We start from the raw sequence: 17,248 nt of genomic DNA on the forward strand, positions 1-17,248 counted from the left end.
GAGCCATCTGTGATGCAGCCTATGGGCCCGGGTCCAAGGTAGTGGACTATTATAGGGAACAGGGAGTCATTTGGGAACCACTGAATTCAATACCACCCAGACCAGACTGAAAACATTCTCATCACATAGTATCTGAAGACTAGAGGACACGGTGAAAAACCCATTTCCCAATGATAGTCTAGCTATGCCAACTGAACAGGAAGTGCACTAACGTCACTGAACGGCAGTAGCAAACTGAACAGGAAGTGCACTAACGTCACTGAACGGCAGTAGCAAACTGAATAGGAAGTGCACTAACGTCACTGAACGGCAGTAGCAAACTGAATAGGAAGTGCACTAACGTCACTGAACGGCAGTAGCAAACTGAATAGGAAGTGCACTAACGTCACTGAACGGCAGTAGCAAACTGAATAGGAAGTGCACTAACGTCACTGAACGGCAGTAGCAAACTGAATAGGAAGTGCACTAACGTCACTGAACGGCAGTAGCAAACTGAATAGGAAGTGCACTAACGCCACTGAACGGCAGTAGCAAACTGAATAGGAAGTGCACTAACGTCACTGAACGGCAGTAGCAAACTGAATAGGAAGTGCACTAACGTCACTGAACGGCAGTAGCAAACTGAACAGGAAGTGCACTAACGTCACTGAACGGCAGTAGCAAACTGAACAGGAAGTGCACTAACGTCACTGAACGGCAGTAGCAAACTGAATAGGAAGTGCACTAACGTCACTGAACGGCAGTAGCAAACTGAATAGGAAGTGCACTAACGTCACTGAACGGCAGTAGCAAACTGAATAGGAAGTGCACTAACGTCACTGAACGGCAGTAGCAAACTGAATAGGAAGTGCACTAACGTCACTGAACGGCAGTAGCAAACTGAATATGGTGACTGCTGGGAGAGATACTTCCTCTCCATAGTTCAACACAGTGACCTCACCTGCCTTACCCTACTAGAAAGAGACCTTAGGTTTATGTGAGAAGGAGACCCAGTCCAGATTGAATGAGGTTTATGTGAGAATGAAACCTAGTCCAGATTGAATGAGGTTTATGTGAGAAGGAGACCCAGTCCAGATTGAATGAGGTTTATGTGAGAATGAAACCTAGTCCAGATTGAATGAGGTTTATGTGAGAAGGAGACACAGTCCAGATTGAATGAGGTTTATGTGAGAATGACACCCAGTCCAGATTGAATGAGGTTTATGTGAGAATGACACCTAGTCCAGATTGAATGAGGTTTATGTGAGAATGACACCTAGTCCAGATTGAAATGAGGTTTATGTGAGAAGGAGACACAGTCCAGATTGAATGAGGTTTATGTGAGAATGAAACCTAGTCCAGATTGAATGAGGGTTATGTGAGAAGGAGACGCAGTCCAGATTGAATGAGGTTTATGTGAGAATGACACCTACTCCAGATTGAATGAGGTTTATGTGAGAAGGAGACACAGTCCAGATTGAATGAGGTTTATGTGAGAAGGAGACACAGTCCAGATTGAATGAGGTTTATGTGAGAATGAGACCTAGTCCAGATTGAATGAGGTTTATGTGAGAAGGAGACACAGTCCAGATTGAATTAGGTTTATGTGAGAATGACACCTAGTCCAGATTGAATTAGGTTTATGTGAGAATGAGACCCAGTCCAGATTGAATGAGGTTTATGTGAGAATGAAACCTAGTCCAGATTAAGCTGCCGTTGCAGATTGTGTGAACAAGGAATCCATGATTATTTGAACAGATGTTTACACAGCCACCAAGCAGTGGAAAACTAATATTTAAGAGCAAATAGGACTTGACTTATTGGTGTATAGCTGGTTAGAGAACTACAATCCACATTAGCCTAGTTACTTTACTACACTCTGTAGAACGTTGTCCAAAAGGTTATGCACGTCCTCTGTTCTAATGTGGTCCATCCAGTATCCAGTCTTATGTTCTACCTCGTTAAGCTACTTTTATAGGTTTTGGCCTTTCTAGGGAGTTTTTCCTAGCCACCGTGCTTCTACACCTGCATTGCTTGCTGTTTGGGGGTTTTAGGCTGGGTTTCTGTACAGCACTTTGAGATATCAGCTGATGTACGAAGGGCTTTATAAATAAAATTTGATTGATTGATTGATTGACTTGCAATTAGTTGTTGGTTACTCTTAAACAAATTAACGTATGCAACAAATGAGTCTCGTCTGTGGAGGCACCTTTTAATGGAACAGATGCAGTCAACGTTATCGTTAGCCAGTGTAGCTAGCAGACTTAGCTAGGTGTGGGCGGCAGGGTAGCCTAGTGGTTAGAGCGTTGGACTAGTAACCGAAAGGTTGCAAGTTCGAATCCCCGAGCTGACAAGGTACAAATCTGTCATTCTACCCCTGAACAGGCAGTTAACCCACTGTTCCCAGGCCGTCATTGAAAATAATAATTTGTTCTTAAGTGACTTGCCTAGTTAAATAAAGGTTAAAAAATATAAAATAAAAAAAGGTATCAGGGTGTCTCTCTGGATGGCTAAGATAGTTCAACTAAAGCACAACAGTAGAAAATACCTGTCGTGGCTTAAACAGGTGTGGAAATACTACAAACTAGTAAACATAATAATCACTGCTTAACTAAAATGTTACAAACCAACAAAACAGTGGAAAAAAGACTAGTTGGTTACTGGAGATTTAGGTAGCAAGGAGCTGTGGGGAAAACACTGTTGTAGTTAGCTAGTTACAGGAGATACAGGTAGCTGTGGGGAAAACACTGTGTTATAGTTAGCTAGTTACAGGAGATACAGGTAGCTGTGGGGGAAACACTGTGTTGTAGTTAGCTAGTTACAGGAGATACAGGTAGCTGTGGGGGAAACACTGTGTTGTAGTTAGCTAGTTACAGGAGATACAGGTAGCTGTGGGGGAAACACTGTGTTGTAGTTAGCTAGTTACAGGAGATACAGGTAGCTGTGGGGGAAACACTGTGTTGTAGTTAGCTAGTTACAGGAGATACAGGTAGCTGTGGGGGAAACACTGTGTTGTAGTTAGCTAGTTACAGGAGATACAGGTAGCTGGGGGGGGAAACACTGTGTTGTAGTTAGCTAGTTACAGGAGATACAGGTAGCTGTGGGGGAAACACTGTGTTGTAGTTAGCTAGTTACAGGAGATACAGGTAGCTGTGGGGGAAACACTGTGTTGTAGTTAGCTAGTTACAGGAGATACAGGTAGCTGTGGGGGAAACACTGTGTTGTAGTTAGCTAGTTACAGGAGATACAGGTAGCTGTGGGGGAAACACTGTTGTAGTTAGCTAGTTACAGGAGATACAGGTAGCTGTGGGGGAAACACTGTGTTGTAGTTAGCTAGTTACAGGAGATACAGGTAGCTGTGGGGGAAACACTGTGTTGTAGTTAGCCATCCTGCTAACGTTAGCTAGTTACTCCTTGATGATGAGTAAATCACATCCCCTTCACTGGGCCCCACTAATGAGCAAACGAGGCCATTGTAAAGAAAGAGCCTCAAATCTGGACACTAGGATCCCCACCTCTGGAAACCACACACCCCCAACACCACACAAACTTTCCACGGAAGGAAAAATAAATAAAACAAGCAAAAAGATCAAAACTCACCTCTTATTAGCAAAGAAAAACTACACAACAACACAGTCCGTAGCACGGCGCCCATCTTTCTGCCTTGTTCTCACCCCGGCCGCTCCTGTTCAGCGCCTGGTCCGCATCGCTGTGTTTCTATTCCTCAGACGGAACTGTTATATTGGAACAATATTCGGGGTTCTGTTTCTGGCTACAATGTAACTGTGATGATTCTTCTCAGTTCCATTCTACTACGTCGGGGGTTTGTTTCTGGCTACAATGTAACTGTGATTCTTCTCAGCTCCATTCTACTACGTCGGAGGTTCCAGGCTCGGTGGCGCTGCGATTCATTCTCCTGCCTGAGTGCAACGTCTCCTTCCGCCCCGGGAGCAGAACATGCCAACCCTCCCCCTCCTGTACCTTCTTCTCTCCTTCCCCTCCGTCTCTTTCTCTGCTGCCTATTGTTGGACTTGATTACATGCAGCCTCTCTCGTCCAGCGGATTTCAACACATTCAAAATCGCTACGGTGGCTGATAAAATCACGCAACCGATGGGTCAAGACACTTGTTCCCGGTCGAAGACATTAAACCTGGTCTAATATAACAATTGTTTGAGTGTGAAAGATACACATTCCGAAGGGACTATTTTCTGCCGGAGCACTGGGTGCTTCGGTTTAGAATAACATACCCCTATGACCCTGCCTCGGCTGCTGGCCGGATCTCCTTTCACTCCTCGGAACAGAGGAAGGAGAAGAGAGGAGGAATGGTATTATCATGCATTATATACTGAACCAAAATAGAAAACACAACATGTAAATGTTGGTCCCATGTTTCAGAAGCTGAAATAAAAGATCCCTAGAAATGTTTCCATGGAGAATTAAAATGCTTATTTCTCTCAATTTTGGGGCACAAATTATACATCCCTGTTAGTGAGCATTTCTCCTTTGCCAAGATAATCCATCCACCTGACAGGTGAGGCATATCAAGAGGCTGATTAAACTGATCATTACACAGGTGCACCTTGTCCTGGGGAAAATAAAAAGCCACTCAAATGTAAAGTTTTGTCACACAACACAATGGCCACAGATGTCTCAAGTTTTGAGGGGAGTGTGCAATTGGCATGCTGACTGCAGGAATGTCCACCAGAGATGTTGCAAGAGAATCAAATGTTAATTTCTCTGCCATAAGCTGCCTCCATTGTCATTTTAGAGAATTTGCCAACCCGGGACCTCTACATCCGGCTTCTTCACCTGCGAGATCACCTGAGACCAGCCACCCGGACAGCTGATGAACCTGTAGGTTTGCACAAACGAAGAATTTCTGCACAAACTGTCAGAAACCGTCTCAGGGAAGCTCATTTGCGTGCTTGTCATCCTCACCAGGGTCTTGAACTGAAGAAGCGTGCTCTTCACAGATTAATCCCGGTTTCGACTGTACCAGGCAGATGGCAGACTTATGTCATTGTGTGGGCGAGCTGTTTTGCTGATGTCACGAGATCCCGAGGCCCTTTGTCGTGCCGTTCATCCCTTGCCATCACCTCAGTGTTTCAGCATGATAATGAACGGCCCCAAGTCACAAGGATCTGTACACAATACCTGGAAGCTGAAAATGTCCCAGTTCTTCCATGGCCTGCAAACTCACCAGACACGTCACCGCATTGAGCATGTTTGGGATGCTCCGGATAAATGTGTACGACAGCGTGTTCCTGTATCCGCCAATATCCAGCAACTTCGCATCGTTTCTAGAACTGTCAAGACTTCCGAAGTCCGGCTCCTCTCCTCGTTCGTTCGGCGTTCGACGTCACCGGCTTTCTAGCCATCTCCGCTCAGTTTCCTCATCTTTCCATTTGTTTTGTCTTGTTCCCTAAACCTGGTTTTCATTCCCTAATCACACTGCATGTATTTAGTCCTCTGTTCCCCTCCATGTCTTTGTGTGTAATTGTTTTTATGTTATGTGGGTATTGTTACGTGCCAGACTTGTCTGTTGTTCCGTGTTCCGGCCACATTTTATGTACTTTTGTTCTTTCGTTGGACCGGAATAAGAGTGTAGCCTGTTCGCTACACTCTGCTCTCCTGCACCGGACTTCTCCTCCAGTACAAACCCCCAAACACGGGGCGGCAGGGTAGCCTAGTGGTTAGACGAGTTGGACTAGTAGCCGAAAGGTTGCAAGTTCAAATCCCCGAGCTGTCGTTCTGCCCCTGAACAGGCAGTTAACCCCACTGTTCCCAGGCAGTCATTGAAAATAAGAATTTGTTCTTAAACTGACTTGCCTGGTAAAATAACAAGAACGAACAACAACGGTTATATTTTGACTGCAAAGCTTCGTGTGCTTCTTTATTTCCAAACCACTTCACCGTGAGATAAAAGTAGATTCAAATACACCAGAAACATTATTCAAAAATCACATTTTTTTTATTTTCTTACAAGAATTCAGTTAATAAAACATCTAATCCCAAAGTGATTGGAAAGCAACACTTCACAAAACAAGACCAAACTACACACCTTACAAATTATCTAAGCAATACCAGTCATAAACAAGTTTATCATTTTGTGCAAAATTATATTAAATTTGGCTCCATGCTCCCGAGTGGTGTGACATGTTTTAAAGTGACTGCGCTGCATGCCAATAAGAAGTCAGTAGTGGTTTCTAAGATAGCTGCGCCGCCTTGTGGTACATCAGGGTATTACTTCAATGCTGCGCCACCCTGTGGTACATCGTAGTATTACATCTAACCAACCAGGGGGCATTTCTCCATTCCACTCAGTCAGTCAGTAATCTCACACATTCCTTCTTGTATAAGTGGATACTCACACAGTACACAATACAAATCGACGTATGAAAATAGTGTGCGACCAGTGTGTCATCTACCTATGAAAACAATCCTACCATTTAAAAAGAAGTGTGTTATATCAAAAACATAGGATACCATAGTGCATCAGATTGTTGTACAACATTTGCATCCATCATTCTGTTCGTCCAGAACTCTGCCAGAGGCAAAGGAATTACCCCACAGTATACAGCACAGTGAAAAACACATGTTTAAAGTCAGTCAGACAGTTAGATTGGAGTTGGTGATTGGAAACAAGCAGTCCACAGACATCATCATATGGCTATAGATGGTTAAACATGCAGAAGAGAAAGGCAAGTCTTATTGTACCAAACACACTGTGCAGTTGTTCCTCTTTAAAAGGTCTCAGTCAGTTGTTCCTCTTTAAAAGGTCTCAGTCAGTTGTTCCTCTTTAAAATGTCTCAGTCAGTTGTTCCTCTTTAAAAGGTCTCAGTCAGTTGTTCCTCTTTTAAAGGTCTCAGTCAGTTGCTCCTCTTTAAAAGGTCTCAGTCAGTTGTTCCTCTTTAAAAGGTCTCAGTCAGTTGTTCCTCTTTAAAATGTCTCAGTCAGTTGTTCCTCTTTAAAAGGTCTCAGTCAGTTGTTCCTCTTTAAAATGTCTCAGTCAGTTGTTCCTATTTAAAAGGTCTCAGTCAGTTGTTCCTCTTTAAAAGGTCTCAGTCAGTTGTTCCTCTTTAAAAGGTCTCAGTCAGTTGTTCCTCTTTAAAAGGTCTCAGTCAGTTGCTCCTCTTTAAAAGGTCTCAGTCAGTTGTTCCTCTTTAAAAGGTCTCAAAGGTCTCAGTCAGTTGCTCCTCTTTAAAAGGTCTCAGTCAGTTGTTCCTCTTTAAAGGTCTCAGTCAGTTGCTCCTCTTTAAAAGGTCTCAGTCAGTTGTTCCTCTTTAAAAGGTCTCAGTCAGTTGCTCCTCTTTAAAAGGTCTCAGTCAGTTGTTCCTCTTTAAAAGGTCTCAGTCAGTTGTTCCTCTTTAAAATGTCTCAGTCAGTTGTTCCTCTTTAAAAGGTCTCAGTCAGTTGTTCCTCTTTAAAAGGTCTCAGTCAGTTGTTCCTCTTTAAAAGGTCTCAGTCAGTTGTTCCTCTTTAAAAGGTCTCAGTCAGTTGTTCCTCTTTAAAAGGTCTCAGTCAGTTGTTCCTCTTTAAAAGGTCTCAGTCAGTTGCTCCTCTTTAAAATGTCTCAGTCAGTTGTTCCTCTTTAAAAGGTCTCAGTCAGTTGTTCCTCTTTAAAAGGTCTCAGTCAGTTGTTCCTCTTTAAAAGGTTTCTGTCAGTTGCTATTTAAAAGGTCTCAGTCAGTTGTTCCTCTTTAAAAGGTATTGGTCAGTTGCGCCTCTTTAAAAGGTATTGGTCAGTTGTTCCTCTTTAAAAGGTCTCAGTCAGTTGTTCCTCTTTAAAAGGTCTCAGTCAGTTGTTCCTCTTTAAAATGTCTCAGTCAGTTGTTCCTCTTTAAAATGTCTCAGTCAGTTGTTCCTCTTTAAAAGGTCTCAGTCAGTTGTTCCTCTTTAAAAGGTCTCAGTCAGTTGTTCCTCTTTAAAAGGTCTCAGTCAGTTGTTCCTCTTTAAAAGGTCTCAGTCAGTTGTTCCTCTTTAAAAGGTCTCAGTCAGTTGTTCCTCTTTAAAAGGTCTCAGTCAGTTGTTCCTCTTTAAAAGGTCTCAGTCAGTTGTTCCTCTTTAAAAGGTCTCAGTCAGTTGTTCCTCTTTAAAAGGTCTCAGTCAGTTGCTCCTCTTTAAAAGGTCTCAGTCAGTTGTTCCTCTTTAAAAGGTTTCTGTCAGTTGCTATTTAAAAGGTCTCAGTCAGTTGTTCCTCTTTAAAAGGTCTCAGTCAGTTGCTCCTCTTTAAAGGTCTCAGTTGTTCCTCTTTAAAAGGTCTCAGTCAGTTGCTCTTTAAAAGGTCTCCTCTCTTAAAAGGTCTCAGTCAGTTGTTCCTCTTTAAAAGGTCTCAGTCAGTTGTTCCTCTTTAAAAGGTCTCAGTCAGTTGTTCCTCTTTAAAAGGTCTCAGTCAGTTGTTCCTCTTTAAAAGGTCTCAGTCAGTTGTTCCTCTTTAAAAGGTCTCAGTCAGTTGTTCCTCTTTAAAAGGTCTCAGTCAGTTGCTCCTCTTTAAAAGGTCTCAGTCAGTTGTTCCTCTTTAAAAGGTCTCAGTCAGTTGTTCCTCTTTAAAAGGTCTCAGTCAGTTGTTCCTCTTTAAAAGGTCTCAGTCAGTTGCTCCTCTTTAAAATGTCTCTGTCAGTTGTTCCTCGTAAAAGGTCTCAGTCAGTTGTTCCTCTTTAAAAGGTTTCTGTCAGTTGTTCCTCGTAAAAGGTCTCAGTCAGTTGTTCCTCTTTAAAAGGTTTCTGTCAGTTGTTCCTCTTTAAAAGGTCTCAGTCAGTTGTTCCTCTTTAAAAGGTATTGGTCAGTTGCTCCTCTTTAAAGGTCTCAGTCAGTTGCTCTTCTTTTAAAGGTCTCAGTCAGTTGTTCCTCTTTAAAAGGTCTCAGTCAGTTGCTCTTCTTTAAAATGTCTCTGTCAGTTGTTCCTCTTTAAAAGGTCTCAGTCAGTTGTTCCTCTTTAAAAGGTCTCAGTCAGTACACTTATCAGTGGTGGCTGGTGCCATCTTGAATCTGAGGAGGGACTCATAGTAATGGCTGGAATGAATAGACAGGCATCAAACACATCTAGACTTGGTTTCCATCTATTCCATTCCAGCCATTATTATGAGCCGTCCTCCCTTGACCAGCCTCCAATGACTCTCTTGTACATAGGGGAGGCTATCACTTTGTGTTTGCTGTTTGCTTAAAGGGATAGTTCATCCAAATTACACTATAACCTTTAAATTCAGAGGGTTCCTGAGTTGTTGGAATAGAGATATTGCTGCTTAAGGTTCTTTATTCCTTAGCCCTTTGATATCTCTCTACTGTTCTAGAGCCCTCTGATATCCCGCTACTGTTGTAGAGCCCTTTGATATCTCTCTACTGTTCTAGAGCCTTCTGATATCTCGCTACTGTTCTAGAGCCTTCTGATATCTCGCTACTGTTCTAGAGCCCTCTGATGTCTCTCTACTGTTCTAGAGCCTTCTGATATCTCGCTACTGTTCTAGAGCCCTCTGATGTCTCTCTACTGTTGTAGAGCCCTCTGATATCTCTCTACTGTTCTAGAGCCTTCTGATATCTCGCTACTGTTCTAGAGCCCTCTGATGTCCCTCTACTGTTGTAGAGCCCTCTGATATCTCTCTACTGTTCTAGAGCCTTCTGATATCTCGCTACTGTTCTAGAGCCCTCTGATGTCTCTCTACTGTTCTAGAGCCCTCTGATATCCCTCTACTGTTGTAGAGCCCTCTGATATCCCTCTACTGTTGTAGAGCCCTCTGATATCTCTCTACTGTTCTAGAGCCTTCTGATATCTCGCTACTGTTCTAGAGCCCTCTGATGTCCCTCTACTGTTGTAGAGCCCTCTGATATCTCTCTACTGTTCTAGAGCCTTCTGATATCTCTCTACTGTTCTAGAGCCTTCTGATATCTCACTACTGTTCTAGAGCCCTCTGATGTCTCTCTACTGTTCTAGAGCCCTCTGATGTCTCTCTACTGTTCTAGAGCCCTCTGATATCTCTCTACTGTTGTAGAATGCTAGAAGAGGGGTCTGTTCAATGACACTATTGTTATTGTGTTGTAATGAATGACAGTACATTGATATGCTCTTAAAATTAAACTGAACACGTTTCTTATCTAATAAATATGTGGTTAAAGAAACGATTGAATTAAAACAGAGCAAACTGAAGAGAAACATATTCTTTTTGCATGGTGGACCTTTCATTCCCCGTGTGTCTTGTTTATTATCCCTCTTTGTGAACCAGGACGTGTGTGTGTGTGTGTGTGTGTGTGTGTGTGTGTGTGTGTGTGTGTGTGTGTGTGTGTGTGTGTGTGTGTGTGTGTGTGTGTGTGTGTCACACCTCGTAGTGTAGGTCGTTGAGCTCCAGCCTGGTGTAGTGTCGCCGGTCAAATGACTCCATGGCCTTACGTCCAACCACAGCCAGGGCCAGAGTCAGGATGGCCAGGCCTATCACCACCACAGCCACCAGGGAGCTCTTCAGAGCCCCCTGCCCTGCCACCTCCTTCCCCCTGCCCTGACCCTCTGTCCCTGGGGAGGCTGGGGTTGCCTGGACCCCCTGGGGCACCAGCACTAGCTCGTTTTCTGGTGTTGTCCTTGGGATCAGGGGCTCAATGGCTGCTGGGCTCTTCGTGGTGGCAGTAGCACCAGTAGAAGTGGTGGTGGAGGTAGCTGGCTCAGTGGCTGGCTGGAGTTTTTCAGTAGTTCTGATGGGGTCTGGGTCTCTGCGGGGTGTTGGTGCTGGAGGGGTGGGGTCTGGGTCTCTGCGGGGTGTTGGTGCTGGAGGGGTGGGGTCTGGGTCTCTGCGGGGTGTAGTTGAGACAGGTAAAGTTGTTGTTGTTGTAGTAGTAGTAGTGGCAGGATGTGGTTTGGGTTTTTTAGACGATTTGTTAGGTTTTTTGGGAGGTTTATTGGGAGGTTTATTGGGCTTTCTGTTCATAGTGGTTATTGTCGATATTGTTGTAGGAGTAGCGTGGGCCTCTGTTAGTGGCCAGGATGTTGCTTGTTGTGTTGTTGTAGTAGTGGTTGGAGTTGGTCGTGTTATAACAGCCGTTGTTACTATCATTAAAGACGGTTGTTTTGTTGTGGTGGTAGGTGTAGGTGTAGTGGTTGTTGTAGTAGTAGTGGGTTGGGGTGTGGTTGTGGTGGTAGTTGTAGTGGTGGTAGTAGTGGGTTGTGGTGTGGTTGTGGTGGTGGTAGTAGTGGGTTGTGGTGTGGTTGTGGTGGTAGGTGTAGTGGTGGTAGTAGTGGGTTGTGGTGTGGTTGTAGTGGTGGTAGTAGTGGGTTGTGGTGTGTTTGTAGTGGTGGTAGTAGTGGGTTGTGGTGTGGTTGTGGTGGTAGGTGTAGTGGTGGTAGTAGTGGGTTGTGGTGTGGTTGTAGTGGTGGTAGTTGTAGGTTGTGGTGTGGTTGTAGTGGTGGTAGTAGTGGGTTGTGGTGTGGTTGTGGTGGTAGGTGTAGTGGTGGTAGTAGTAGGTTGTGGTGTGGTTGTAGTGGTAGTAGTAGTAGGTTGTGGTGCGGTTGTAGTGGTGGTAGTAGTGGGTTGTGGTGTGGTTGTGGTGGTAGGTTTAGTGGTGGTAGTAGTAGGTTGTGGTGTGGTGGTAGTAGTAGTAGGTTGTGGTGTGGTTGTGGTGGTAGGTTTAGTGGTGGTCGTTGTAGTAGTAGTGGGTTGTGGTCTGATGGTAGGTGCTGGAGTTGTAGTAGTAGTAGTAGTAGCAGTAATAGTAGTTGGTTGGATTGTGGAAGGTGGAGTAGGTATCCCCGTGGTGGGATGAATCAAACCTATGGAAAACATGACATCAGAACATCAACTCACGCAGAGATGAAAGACTCTGTGAAACACAAAAACAAGACAAGAGCACACAAACAACTAGTACGTCTGACATGGACCCCTATTCTCTACATAGAGCTATGGACCCCTATTCTCTACATAGAGCTGTGGACCCCTATTCTCTACATAGAGCTGTGGACCCCTATTCTCTACATAGAGCTGTGGACCCCTATTCTCTACATAGAGCTGTGGACCCCTATTCTCTACATAGAGCTGTGGACCCCTATTCTCTACACAGAACTGTGGACCCCTATTCTCTACATAGAGCTGTGGACCCCTGTTCTCTACATAGAGCTGTGGACCCCTATTCTCTACACATAGCTGTGGACCCCTATTCTCTACATAGAGCTGTGGACCCCTATTCTCTACATAGAGCTGTGGACCCCTATTCTCTACATAGAGCTGTGGACCCCTATTCTCTACATAGAGCTGTGGACCCCTATTCTCTACATAGAGCTGTGGACCCCTATTCTCTACATAGAGCTGTGGACCCCTATTCTCTACATAGAGCTGTGGACCCCTATTCTCTACATAGAGCTGTGGACCCCTATTCTCTACACATAGCTGTGGACCCCTATTCTCTACATAGAGCTGTGGACCCCTATTCTCTACATAGAGCTGTGGACCAGGGCCCAGACGTTTAGTTGAAAGAAGATGCATTCACCTTTGAAGATGTCGTATGTGTTGATGCCCTGCTCAGCAGTCAGGAGGGGACAGTCCTGCTCACTCTGGCAGTGGAACAGATGACAGTTGTGGTTGTTGGGAGGCTCAGAGGGCTTGTGAGGGTTGAACACAGCCAGGGTACACTTTATACCTGAGGGGAGAGAGCAATCAGACACGGAGAGTAATACCAAGTATCACGACTAACAATCCTTCTTATGGATAAGGGGGCAGTATTCGGAAGTTTGGATGAAGGAGGTGCCCAATGTAAACTGCCTGTTACTCAGGCCCAGAAGCTAAGATATGATGCATATCATTTGTAGTATTGGATAGGAAACACTCTAAAGTTTCAAAAACGGTTAAAATAATGTCCGTGAGTATAACAGAACAGATATAGCTGGCGTAAACCCGAGGAGAATCCATCCGGGAATTGTTTTGGGGGGCTCACCTCACCTCTCATTATAATGGCTGTCTATGGGGATATAAAAGGAATACCTCCCAGATTGCAGTTCCTAGGGCTTCCACTAGATGTCCACACGTCTTTAGAACGAGTTTTAGGCTGTTTTTATTTATTTAAATAAGCTAGAATTTGTAGTTTTTCTAAGTGGCTCCCATTTTGGCTGTAGTGTTATGACGTGCGTGGATTAGAGCGCACACTTGGTTATTTATCTCCGGTAATGAACATACTATTCTCCGTCTTAAATTGGATCCTTTATTGATCTGATATTTATTAGGCTGAGGATTGATTATAAAAGTTGATTGACTTGTTTGGACGAAACCTATTGGTAATGAATTCGGGATTCATTTTGTAAAGCATTTTGAACGAGGGGAAACCGGTGGATTATTGAATGAAGCGCGCCAGCTAAACTGACCTTTTTTGGGATATAAAGAAGGACTTTATCGAACAAAACAAACATTTGTTGTGTAGCCGGGACCATTGGGATTGCAAACAGAGGAAGATCTTCAAAGGTAAGTGATTTATTTTATGGCTAATTCTGACTTTCGTGATGCCTCTGCATGGTTGGATTTTTAACATTTACATTTAAGTCATTTAGCAGACGCTCTTATCCAGAGCGACTTACAAATTGGTGCATTCACCTTATGACATCCAGTGGAACAGTCACTTTACAATAGTGCATCTAAATCTTTTAGGGGGGGGGGGTGAGAAGGATTACTTATCCTACCCTAGGTATTCCTTAAAGCTTTAAAAAAAGCTTTTGTATGCGGGCCGCTGTCCTCAGATAATCGCATGGTGTGCTTTCGCCGTAAAGCCTTTTTGAAATCTGACAAAGCGGATTAACAAAAAGTTAAGCTTTTCACCGATGTATAACACTTGTATTTTCATGAATGTTTCATTCTACAAATGTTGCATTTTGAATATCGCGCTCTGCAATTTCACCGGATGTTGTCGAGGCCGGTCGCTAGCGGTACACCTTTCCCAAAGAGGCTACCAATACCAAGTATCACGACTAACAATCCTTCTGTTCCACCGTGTTGTCTCTCCTCTACCAATACCAAGTATCACGACTAACAATCCTTCTGTTCCACCGTGTTGTCTCTCCTCTACCAATACCAAGTATCACGACTAACAATCCTTCTGTTCCACCGTGCTGTCTCTCCTCTACCAATACCAAGTATCACGACTAACAATCCTTCTGTTCCACCGTGCTGTCTCTCCTCTACCAATACCAAGTATCACGACTAACAATCCTTCTGTTCCACCGTGTTGCCTCTCCTCTACCAATACCAAGTATCACGACTAACAATCCTTCTGTTCCACCGTGTTGTCTCTCCTCTACCAATACCAAGTATCACGACTAACAATCCTTCTGCTCCACCGTGTTGCCTCTCCTCTACCAATACCAAGTATCACGACTAACAATCCTTCTGTTCCACCGTGTGGTCTCTCCTCTACCAATACCAAGTATCACGACTAACAATCCTTCTGTTCCACCGTGTTGTCTCTCCTCTACCAATACCAAGTATCACGACTAACAATCCTTCTGTTTGAAAGCTCCACCGTGTTGTCTCTCCTCTACCAATACCAAGTATCACAACTAACAATCCTTCTGTTTGAAAGCTCCACCGTGTTGTCTCTCCTCTACCAATACCAAGTATCACGACTAACAATCCTTCTGTTTGAAAGCTCCACCGTGTTGTCTCTCCTCTACCAATACCAAGTATCACGACTAACAATCCTTCTGTTTGAAAGCTCCACCGTGTTGTCTCTCCTCTACCAATACCAAGTATCACGACTAACAATCCTTCTGTTTGAAAGCTCCACCGTGTTGTCTCTCCTCTACCAATACCAAGTATCACGACTAACAATCCTTCTGTTTGAAAGCTCCACCGTGTTGTCTCTCCTCTACCAATACCAAGTATCACGACTAACAATCCTTCTGCTCCACCGTGTTGTCTCTCCTCTACCAATACCAAGTATCACGACTAACAATCCTTCTGTTCCACCGTGTTGTCTCTCCTCTACCAATACCAAGTATCACGACTAACAATCCTTCTGTTCCACCGTGTGGTCTCTCCTCTACCAATACCAAGTATCACGACTAACAATCCTTCTGTTCCACCGTGTTGTCTCTCCTCTACCAATACCAAGTATCACGACTAACAATCCTTCTGTTTGAAAGCTCCACCGTGTTGTCTCTCCTCCACCAATACCAAGTATCACGACTAACAATCCTTCTGTTTGAAAGCTCCACCGTGTTGTCTCTCCTCTACCAATACCAAGTATCACGACTAACAATCCTTCTGTTCCACCGTGTGGTCTCTCCTCTACCAATACCAAGTATCATGACTAACAATCCTTCTGTTCCACCGTGTTGTCTCTCCTCTACCAATACCAAGTATCACGACTAACAATCCTTCTGTTCCACCGTGTTGTCTCTCCTCTACCAATACCAAGTATCACGACTAACAATCCTTCTGTTCCACCGTGTTGTCTCTCCTCTACCAATACCAAGTATCACGACTAACAATCCTTCTGCTCCACCGTGTTGCCTCTCCTCTACCAATACCAAGTATCACGACTAACAATCCTTCTGTTCCACCGTGTTGTCTCTCCTCCACCAATACCAAGTATCACGACTAACAATCCTTCTGTTTGAAAGCTCCACCGTGTTGTCTCTCCTCTACCAATACCAAGTATCACGACTAACAATCCTTCTGTTCCACCGTGTTGTCTCTCCTCTACCAATACCAAGTATCACGACTAACAATCCTTCTGTTTGAAAGCTCCACCGTGTTGTCTCTCCTCTACCAATACCAAGTATCACGACTAACAATCCTTCTGTTCCACCGTGTTGTCTCTCCTCTACCAATACCAAGTATCACGACTAACAATCCTTCTGTTCCACCGTGTTGTCTCTCCTCTACCAATACCAAGTATCACGACTAACAATCCTTCTGTTCCACCGTGTTGTCTCTCCTCTACCAATACCAAGTATCACGACTAACAATCCTTCTGTTCCACCGTGTTGTCTCTCCTCTACCAATACCAAGTATCACGACTAACAATCCTTCTGTTCCACCATGTGGTCTCTCCTCTACCAATACCAAGTATCACGACTAACAATCCTTCTGTTCCACCGTGTTGTCTCTCCTCTACCAATACCAAGTATCACGACTAACAATCCTTCTGTTCCACCGTGTTGTCTCTCCTCTACCAATACCAAGTATCACGACTAACAATCCTTCTGTACCACCGTGTTGTCTCTCCTCTACCAATACCAAGTATCACGACTAACAATCCTTCTGTTCCACCGTGTTGTCTCTCCTCTACCAATACCAAGTATCACGACTAACAATCCTTCTGTTCCACCGTGTTGTCTCTCCTCTACCAATACCAAGTATCACGACTAACAATCCTTCTGCTCCACCGTGTTGTCTCTCCTCTACCAATACCAAGTATCACGACTAACAATCCTTCTGTTCCACCGTGTTGTCTCTCCTCTACCAATACCAAGTATCACGACTAACAATCATTCTGTTCCACCGTGTTGTCTCTCCTCCACCAATACCAAGTATCACGACTAACAATCCTTCTGTTCCACCGTGTTGTCTCTCCTCTACCAATACCAAGTATCACGACTAACAATCCTTCTGTTCCACCGTGTTGTCTCTCCTCTACCAATACCAAGTATCACGACTAACAATCCTTCTGTTCCACCGTGTTGTCTCTCCTCCACCAATACCAAGTATCACGACTAACAATCCTTTTGTTTGAAAGCTCCACCGTGTTGTCTCTCCTCTACCAATACCAAGTATCACGACTAACAATCCTTCTGTTTGAAAGCTCCACCGTGTTGTCTCTCCTCTACCAATACCAAGTATCACGACTAACAATCCTTCTGTTCCACCGTGTTGTCTCTCCTCTACCAATACCAAGTATCACGACTAACAATCCTTCTGTTTGAAAGCTCCACCGTGTTGTCTCTCCTCTACCAATACCAAGTATCACGACTAACAATCCTTCTGTTCCACCGTGTTGTCTCTCCTCTACCAATACCAAGTATCACGACTAACAATCCTTCTGTACCACCGTGTTGTCTCTCCTCTACCAATACCAAGTATCACGACTAACAATCCTTCTGTTCCACCGTGTTGTCTCTCCTCTACCAATACCAAGTATCACGACTAACAATCCTTCTGTTCCACCGTGTTGTCTCTCCTCTACCAATACCAAGTATCACGACTAACAATCCTTCTGCTCCACCGTGTTGTCTCTCCTCTACCAATACCAAGTATCACGACTAACAATCCTTCTCTTCCACCGTGTTGTCTCTCCTCTACCAATAC

General features: G+C 44.2%; 1 protein-coding gene, 2 long non-coding RNA genes and 1 pseudogene across 46 annotated transcripts in view; 2 read left to right on the top strand and 2 right to left on the bottom strand.

Annotated features, from left to right (window-relative positions):
* Window positions 1-4,274, bottom strand: part of LOC127923816 (low-density lipoprotein receptor-related protein 6-like) — a 96,433-nt pseudogene extending 92,159 nt beyond the window's left edge. Inside the window, exon 1 of the transcript XR_008115529.1 lies at window positions 3,580-4,274. The product of XR_008115529.1 is annotated as a low-density lipoprotein receptor-related protein 6-like (transcript). The remainder of the gene's footprint in view (window positions 1-3,579) is intronic.
* LOC127923819 (uncharacterized) lies at window positions 2,517-3,532 on the top strand. Of its 2 annotated transcripts, none has more exons than XR_008115533.1 (3): window positions 2,517-3,020; window positions 3,074-3,229; window positions 3,280-3,532. It is a non-coding gene; the product is annotated as an uncharacterized LOC127923819 (long non-coding RNA). The 2 variants fall into 2 exon arrangements; XR_008115534.1 differs by having other exon boundaries at window positions 2,517-2,708; window positions 2,761-3,020; window positions 3,074-3,532.
* Window positions 4,275-5,847: 1,573 nt separating the features above from the next.
* On the top strand, window positions 5,848-9,072 carry LOC127923813 (uncharacterized). 40 transcript variants are annotated; one of them, XR_008115492.1, is made up of 8 exons: window positions 5,848-6,815; window positions 6,872-7,151; window positions 7,216-7,800; window positions 7,857-8,189; window positions 8,283-8,506; window positions 8,673-8,728; window positions 8,812-8,839; window positions 8,896-9,045. It is a non-coding gene; the product is annotated as an uncharacterized LOC127923813 (long non-coding RNA). The 40 variants fall into 40 exon arrangements; XR_008115515.1 differs by lacking the exons at window positions 8,812-8,839; window positions 8,896-9,045 and having other exon boundaries at window positions 7,216-7,523; window positions 7,580-7,607; window positions 7,661-7,800; window positions 8,673-8,768; XR_008115485.1 differs by lacking the exon at window positions 8,673-8,728 and having other exon boundaries at window positions 8,283-8,478; window positions 8,729-8,839.
* Window positions 9,073-10,288: 1,216 nt separating this feature from the next.
* Window positions 10,289-17,248, bottom strand: part of mansc1 (MANSC domain containing 1) — a 29,308-nt gene continuing 22,348 nt past the window's right edge. For all 3 annotated transcript variants that reach the window (XM_052507855.1, XM_052507854.1, XM_052507856.1), the window contains exons 3-4: window positions 12,444-12,593; window positions 10,289-11,730 (exon numbers count right to left, since the gene is read on the bottom strand). In XM_052507855.1, coding sequence (XP_052363815.1) covers window positions 10,289-11,730; window positions 12,444-12,593 — 1,592 coding nt within the window. The remainder of the gene's footprint in view (window positions 11,731-12,443; window positions 12,594-17,248) is intronic.

The sequence above is a fragment of the Oncorhynchus keta genome, unplaced genomic scaffold (genome assembly GCF_023373465.1).
Source record: "Oncorhynchus keta strain PuntledgeMale-10-30-2019 unplaced genomic scaffold, Oket_V2 Un_contig_3287_pilon_pilon, whole genome shotgun sequence".
Classification (NCBI taxonomy): domain Eukaryota; kingdom Metazoa; phylum Chordata; class Actinopteri; order Salmoniformes; family Salmonidae; genus Oncorhynchus; species Oncorhynchus keta.